Here is an 8,657-nt window from a genome sequence, read left to right as displayed (position 1 = left end):
CGTTATATCTAACAAAAACATTTTTTTTATTTAAAAAGACAAAAATATTTTGAAATGCTTTTTCGTTTAGGATTTTAAATAGCCAACTATTAAAATAAAATATAAACCACCGCAAAAGAAAAAAAGTAACAGCTATCAGAAATTCAGAATATAAAAAACGTATAGGTTCACGGGTCTCAGATATGCCATGGAGTTTCGTAACTACAACTGCATGACGAGAGCTTTTGAGATGGTTTAAAATTTTAAATCAGTAAAACTGAAAATCGAGAATGTGAATATTTATTATCATTTTCCGTACACTTTCTAGTATTAAATATCATTGAATGTTAATTTTATTTATCACCAAAAAAGGAAAAGAATCTATAAGATATATATTAGTTGACTAAAAGGAGATTAAATTATAATTAATGTAGACAGAGTACAATGAACTAACATGTTTGATTGGAAAACAGTTTTATATAGTATTACATTCTTATATATCTAATTTTAAGTTTAGAAGTAACACAGAATAAGATACTGATATTATAAAGATGCTTTGACTAGTCAAGGTATACTGTTCCATACGTTTGTGTGCCAAGGAAACATGCATGAGTGCATCAAGAACAAAAAGAAATACTATAAAATATTACAGATTTGTTTCTTTTTACAACCCAATATTGCGAATTTCCAGAAACACATATACACATATATTTTGTCTCTATATATAAATAGATATGCAAGTAAATATTCGGATTAAGCTCATAATCTTTTGTTTCCAGAATTTCTATTTTATTAAAACTAAATCTAATAATACCCAAAACATACCAAACAAATATGGTAATTCATATAAGGACGACGAAGCAAATATGGTAATTATAACCATAAAATTGTTTTCTTTCACAGAATTGACAATTCTTTCTAAAGAAACTAAATATATATGTCTAAATAACTAGTCATACTAGAAAAAAATAGAAAACAATTATTTATAGAAAATTAAATAATTTGACTTTTTCTCTCACCTTAAATAAAAGCCAACCCCCATGGATTTCTTCACCAGTCGCCACAACTCTCCTCCCTCTCTCTTTAATCATATATATATATATAGTCTCTCGGAGCTTTTTATACGAAGTATCAATGGCTGTTGAAGCTCATCACATGAACATTTTCTCTCCTCAGTTGTTATCAGACAGGTAACAAAACTCTAACAAACTGGTTTTTATTTTGTTTTCTTGACAAGAAATGGTCTCTTCTTGATGTCCTTCTTTTTAAAGCTCTCTCGGTCCTTTTCAAATGGGTTTCCCATAATCATTTTTGTGTGTTATTTGCAGAGATTGTGTTAAACTCAAACAAGACATGAACCACGGCGAGTTTCATCTCCCCGCCGGCGAAGTTCCGTTTGTAACCGGTGAATCTCTCGCCGTAGATCCTTTAGCTAAAGCTTGCTTCAACAAATCAGAAAATGGTCCCACTTACAACTTCAACTCATCCTCTGTTCTTCCTCCGTCCGCAAAACGTCCGAGAGGATGTCACCTTGACTCAGACGCTCATTTCGCGTCTCCGGTTAAACGGAGGTCCGGTGCCTTTGGCTTAACCTCATCGTTGATAAACGCTGAACTCGTGTCTCAGATCCAAAACCAACAACAGTCGGAGATTGATCAGTTCGTAGCTCAACAAACGGAGAAGCTTAGAATAGAGGTTGAAGCTCGTCAGCGAACGCAAACGCGGATGTTAGCGTCTGCGGTTCAAAACGCGATAGCCAAGAAGTTAAAAGAGAAAGACGACGAGATCGTACGTATGAGAAATCTTAATTGGATATTACAAGAGCGAGTCAAGAGTCTTTACGTTGAAAACCAAATATGGCGTGAGATGGCTCAAACCAACGAAGCACACGCTAACAACCTTCGAACAAACCTAGACCAAGTTCTGGCTCAAATCCAAACGTTACCAATCGCACCAACCGTTGCAGAAGACGATGCGGAGTCGAGCAGCGGAAGTTGCGTCGAAGGTGGTGGAGCTATTACTGCGGTTGGTGGTGGTTGCAAGCGGTGTGGTGAGAGAGAAGCGAGTGTGTTGGTGTTACCTTGTCGTCATTTGTGTTTGTGTACCGTTTGTGGTTCGGCTTTGTTACAAACTTGTCCGGTTTGTGATTCGGTCATGAACGCTAGTGTACATGTTAACATGTCTGCTTGACCATTTTTTCTTCTTTTTTTGTGCAATTAAATTCATATTTTGTTTTTTTTTCTTATAACTTTTAGTTAAGGATTAAGATCGAAAAATATAATTTTCGTTTAGCCAAACAATTATTTTATTTTTGTATGTTAGATTCTTTTGTTAACTATATTTTATTTACAAAAAGTTGCCAAATAATTATTTTATTTTTGTAAGTAAGATTGGAATATTTTTCTGTAAGTAAGATTTGAATATTTTTTTCTTGTAATCAGTTTATAGGAAAATTTTCATTTAGTCAAATAAATTATCTTATTTTTGTAAGCAAGATTGAAATATATATATTTTTTTTGTAATCAGTTTATAGGAAAATATCCCCACGCAAATGAATAGAAAGAAAGGAATATTATCAAAGTAAATGGTTGACAAAAAAAACAATCAAAGTCAATTACATGAGTTTGAGTTATCTAATTTCATTTTGATAGATTTGCAGAATGCGACACAAATTGAAAAATTATAAAAGTTGTCTATATATATACTATTGCAAGTTGGCGGTATCTTTTATATTTCCAACCCCACGAACCATATAAAACAAGAAGAATCATACTTCGCTATCGAAAATAAAATATATCATCAAAAAAGAAAGTGTCTGAATTCGAATGCATCAACGACATTTTCAGTTAATTAGTCATTATAGTTGTCGTGTAATAAATATTTCAAATTCGGATCATATGATTCATATCATGTGCACTGCATGTATAGACAACGAAAAAAACCCACTCAAATGGGTTTTAAATTATATATTTAAGTATATACATTATATAAACCAAATTGTTGACAGAAGAGAAAATATATATACTATAGTAACCAAAAAAGAACGATGAATACGATCTGTAAATTCACGAATTACGATGATTGCGTCCAAGAAACGTTACTCCAATAATTTATTTCAAAGTTTCTCCTTCTATTATAGTAATATTTTCTGTATTATATAAATATGGATAGGAATTAAGAACATGATTATCGTTATAACCGTAATGCACGGTTTCTCAGGGTCAATTTTTTTTTGTCCGATTAAAAAAATTAAAAAATTAAAAAACGCATCGTGGATCGCCACGTGTCAGTGGAACCCGCAAACAGTGCAAAAAACTTTGGTCTATCCTTATTTCACGATTTCTGAAACCGATTTTAGAAGTTTTTGTGGAGCTCAGACTATAAAATTTGTTAAGAAACCCACTAATCTCCCGCAATAATCATGCTTTAATGGCACGTACATAAATAGTGGCCAAAATGAAAATGGTACGACTTTGAGAGGGTTCGTACAGTACTTAACCAAAGGAGTTGCAGTAAAGAAAGAGCGATAGAATTAACTTACATGTTTATAATCTCCATGTCTTTGCTCCTTTACTATTCAATCGTCAAAAATCGTTCATAATTCAGTAATTTGAAATAGATACATCTGAATATTGTCGTCATTTCTCACGCTTTAGCTGAAGTTTTTTTTTTTTGGTAAAACGCTTTAGCTGAAGTTATTGCTTTTCTCTTGGATCTAAAGATTTGAATGGCTTTGCAATCATCATTGTACCTAGCTATCATTAGAAAGAGGTTGATACATCTAATTAAATCGTTACTGTAAGTGTTTTAATACTATTTATATGTATTACTTCATAGTTAAATATCCACATTTGTTTTAACTCCTCTGCTTCTTCAATTTAAGGTTTAGTGATCACTATGGGAGCATCAAACATTCTTATGGCCGAAATTTAAACATAAAATAATTCTGGAATTATTTTTACTTTATAAATTTTATAAGAAAATATGGTTATGGATTGTAGAAAAAAATAGTCAGTAATTAATTGGTTGGATGACTTAAGATCCCTCTCTACCAGTTTACTTTAACATATTTTATAGAGTAAATTGGATTGAAACCCAAAAAAAGATAAAATTAGCAAAGTATCTACGATGAGATAAGTTTGGGCCGCACAGTGTAAAAGAGTAAGACGAAATTACCTCTCAATCCTTTTGTTGCTGATTCTGGAGCGTTGTCTTAGATGATTTAATTAGCTAACTAGGAATAGGAGTAGAAGAGTCCAAAATTAATACGTAAATGTTAACAATTACACTTTAGATATATATAGCTAAATAGTCGTTTAAGTTTGTGTATATGATGCAAATTCACTAGTTTATATGATATATATGTATATTATATATATATATATATATATATATATATTTGGATTGTAACCACCTCAAACTTTGAGATAATTATCATGTGAAAATTAAGACAAAAAAATTATGGGCATATTGATTGTGATAATGTCAAATATAACACACAAAAAAATTCATCATATGATAAGCTATCCTGTAAATGGGACAAATTATAATTTGGGCTACTCAATATGTATCCATGTTTTAGTTATTAGCCAGCAGCTTAAACCTGGTTAACATAAAATATTGATTCTTATGCGAAGCAAGCAAACAATTTTTCACATCAACAATTATATATATATATATATATTTTTTTCCATCTATTAGATTTTATTAATGGACTAAACCCAGTAAACTTCACATACATAAGCCAAAAAGGCTCAAACACAAAAGGCCAAAACAAAGAAAGTGGGTTTTAGATCCAACCCACGAAAACCGACCGCTCCACCGATCGCAACTAAACCGACCACTTCACCTTTCTCCACGCTTCCCACAATAGTGAATGGACGCCTACGTGTCACCTGATCACTGCAACGCGACCCAAACGCCTAGACATCGCCGGAAAAGACGAAACAAACAGCAGTTTCGCCGGAACAAACCGGAGTCTGAGGCCACCTCACCCAACTTTCCGCCTTGACTCTTTCCAATGGAGAGTGTCATCGAGACTATCCCAAGACCTCATCCAGAGCCACCGGAAAAACACCACCCGATCTACGAAATCGCCATAGATTAAAACGCCTACAATCAATCCTCCATCGCTGACATACCATCATGCAGCACAATTTCAGATCGAGAGGCCGAGTAACGATTGAGACACAGATTCATAGATTGACAAGGAACCAAAAAACCCCAAGATCAAAGCCGGCGATAGCGAAGCTGAATAAGCCATCGCCTCCCGGAATCATAAGCCGGCAGCACAGAGCATAGAAAGCCTCCACCTCCGGAATCCTTTTCCTACCCAAGAGATATCAAAACACAAAGAAAAAACAAAGAAACCGGACCGACGGTGGCTATGGAAACCAACTCCGCCGGCCGGAAACACTATAATTTAAATAAAGTGAAAGTAATTAATTGATTTAGTGATGCATACTAGTAGTATATATTTTTTGTTGCCCAATGCATAACAATCACACGACAAGATTACCTTGAGAAAAGAAAGGAAAATAGGACTATACCTCGTGGGACCAATCTCATTACAAAACTACCAAAAGACGACATGTTCAATTTAATGTGACAGATCCGTTTACATAAACTCAATGACAGCTCCATTATAGAAAAGACAAGAAAAGAGTAAGCACTAATACCACGCAACTAGTTTTTTTTTGTTTGTTTGTAAGGGAGTACGAGTATCAAGAGTTGAACCTAAAATGCGTTTAGTTTTTGTTCCAGAACGATCATGAAATTACCTCTCGGTAGCCATGGAGTCATTCAGCCTGAATGGGATTAGTCGCTATGTTATATGGTCTGCTGAAAAGCGTTCAGATAGACAAAAATGACCGTGGCACAAGTTTCTCTTTCGAGATTAGCCACTATGTTAAATGGAGTATTGGATAGATTTTCATTTATCTATAATACCACTATATCATAACATCTCATTACCTCATATCTATCTTAAATAGATTTGTAAATCTTGAATCATCTCGTTTGCAGTTTGGCACTGTGTTTTATATTTCCAGATATACCACTTTACGTGATACTCGAACTTCGTGAAGGCGAAGGCTTTGAAAATAGAAATACCTTTACGGCTTACGTGCGATTCCTTCTCATCCCTATAAGATAGTAGTAGTAATTAAAAGAAGAAGAATATTTCTCTATCGGAATTATAAAATAGTGAAAAAACAAATACGTTCGAGTTCAAATGCTTTAACCACATTGCGGTACATAGCATTATAGTCGTGTCGGTGTGGTAAATATTTCAAATTCGGTTCATACCATGTGAAGAATATATAGACAACGAAAAAACGGTTAGGTAACGTTCGAATAAAAAAACTTCTCTCTAAAAACGCTCTGCCTTCTCTCTAGGTTTTCACCACCGCAAACAGTGTCTCTCGCCGACGGAGTGGGCTCCCACAGCCACCATCGGTCCAGTTTGTGTATTTTTTCTTTTCTTGTTCGCTTTGTATATCTTCTTTTTGACTCCGGGATGAAAAAGCTTCGTCAGTTCTTATCGCCGACTTATGACTCTGGGGGGTGGAGGCTTTCATAGCCTTACGTCGCCGGCTTTTGTTTTTTTGACCTTTCTATCCAAGGTGGGGTTATTGGTTACGTGTTGTTGTCTTGTCGGCTTGGCTTTCTAGGATGAGATCTCGAGTAGATCGATTGATGCTCTCCGAGATTGAAGCTAAGACATGGAAGACAAACGAGATGGTGGTTCTAGATTTCTTTAATCCGATGTTTGGCGGCTTGATGGCTCTGATGAGATATCGATATTGATCGTTCGAAAGCTCTCCGAAGATGTCGTTGAACCTGGTGGGATTCCGGTGAAACACCGTTTGGTTTCGGCAGTGGAGAAGGGATAGGGATATGATGACATGTGTTTTCCTCGCTGTTGAGGATTAAACACGTGTGCGTGTGACGTGCCCGAATTGGTTGGTTAGGTGTTGGGTTTAGCCTTATGGGCTTTTATATTTTGTGATGTTTGGGCCTTTTTTTGGGCTTAGTTGTATGTTGTCGGGCTTGGTCCGGTTGGACCTCAACTTTTTAATAAAATAATAGATGACAAGAAAAATATAGACAACGAAAACCCTATAAAAATCGGATGTTAGCTATATCAATCTATCTTATTAAAGTAGAAGTTCTTTAAACTTTTGTTTGACAATATTGATAGTAGTAAAAAATAAATATAATGCTGTTTGGAAACATAGATATCAGTAAGTTAGGAAAAAAATAATGGACTTATGCTATTAAATTTTTTGGAAATCCATTACATTATATTAAAAAGTAATGTGCTTATGTTACTTGATATACATATTCAAATCAAAATAATAATTTAAAATTGATTTAAATCAAAAATTCATTCAAAAATATACATATATTCAAAAATTAATTTTTACTAACACATTTTCCAATAACCATTATAAAAATGTTTTCAACATATATAAGAAAAATACAATACAAAGCCCAATTTCAAACACCAACTTAAATTATGGTTTTTATATTTCACACATAAATTTAGAAATATAATATATGTGATTATTTATATGATTGTACGTATAAAATATTATTATTATAAGATTACTTATTTGATGGTACATATAAAATACGATTAATTATATGATAACACATATTTTTGTAACATATGATGACACATATATGATATATAATAGTGATTATGGGTGGGCGATCGGGTTAGTTTTCGGGTCTGTTTGGGATTTCGTGTTCGGTTCAGATCCTTGAGGATTCGGTTCGGATTTGGATAACCAATTTAAATTATTTTTTAAAAAAATTAAATTTATTATATGCTTTAATTTTTAAAAAATATATAAACAATACAATATATTACATATAAATTTGAATAACATATGTCAGAGTACCTAACTTAACATATAAATTGGTTTGATTTAAATATTTGGATAGAGAATTAATAATTATTTAAGAATTTTGTAGTTTTGAGTATATTTTAACTATTTTAGATATTTACGTTTGATTATTTGTATATATTTTCACGTATTTAGACGAATTTAAAAGTATCATATATATTCTGGATGTTTTTATGTATATTAAATCTAAAAATAATTAATATATATAAGTATATAAATCTAGTTTGGATACTTCGGTTCAGATCGGATTATGTTTCAGTTCTTCCAATACCAAAATTTTGAATAATTCAGATATTTAATCAATTTCGGTTCGGATTTGGTACTATTTATTCGGATTGGGATCGGTTCGCCTCTTCGAATTCGAATTTGTCCAACCCTAATAGGACATAAAAAAACAAATAATATCGTATTTTTTTTTAAAATACATCCTTCCGCGAAATCCAGTTCTCATTAAAACCAGGGTCCCTTGTAACTATGTGTTTGAATGGGAGCACATGATAAACACAGATCTCCTGTCCTGTTTTTATTTTCATATATTTTAACCATTCACACTTTTCTGTATGATAAACCTAAAAAGCAGGAGGACTGCATTGGATACTAATTTTTTTGTCTTCTTGTGATAAAAGTCAGGCGTCCTGCATGTTCTTCTTCCCGCATAGAAATAGGAGCTGTACATGCAATGCTTCTTTTAACTAACCAATATGTATATTTCTAATTTAAATTAAATTTAAAATATTTGTTTATATCTACTATAAATGACAGATA

At 33.0% G+C, this 8,657-nt stretch overlaps 1 protein-coding gene across 1 annotated transcript; it reads left to right on the top strand.

Moving 5' to 3' along the window:
* Nucleotides 1–1,007: 1,007 nt before the first annotated feature.
* On the top strand, nt 1,008–2,224 carry LOC125596566 (E3 ubiquitin-protein ligase BOI-like). Its single transcript, XM_048771645.1, has 2 exons — nt 1,008–1,169; nt 1,308–2,224. The coding sequence occupies exons 1-2, from the start codon at nt 1,114–1,116 to the stop codon at nt 2,167–2,169; spliced, it is 918 nt and encodes a 305-aa protein (XP_048627602.1). The 5' UTR covers nt 1,008–1,113; the 3' UTR covers nt 2,170–2,224.
* The last annotated feature ends 6,433 nt before the right edge of the window (nt 2,225–8,657 follow it).

This window comes from Brassica napus, unplaced genomic scaffold (assembly GCF_020379485.1).
Source record: "Brassica napus cultivar Da-Ae unplaced genomic scaffold, Da-Ae ScsIHWf_1230;HRSCAF=1757, whole genome shotgun sequence".
NCBI classification, from domain to species: Eukaryota; Viridiplantae; Streptophyta; class Magnoliopsida; order Brassicales; family Brassicaceae; genus Brassica; species Brassica napus.
Note: the sequence above shows the minus strand (reverse complement) of the source record. Positions and strands in the feature narration are given on the sequence as shown.

What these genes read in the sequence shown, in the direction of transcription:
- LOC125596566 (XM_048771645.1), top strand. Translation starts at nt 1,114, where the DNA reads ATGGCTGTTGAAGCTCATCACATGAACATTTTCTCTCCTCAGTTGTTA. An exon ending in CCTCAGTTGTTATCAGACAG is followed by an intron (nt 1,170 to 1,307) that starts GTAACAAAACTC and finishes TGTTATTTGCAG; the next exon opens with AGATTGTGTTAAACTCAAAC.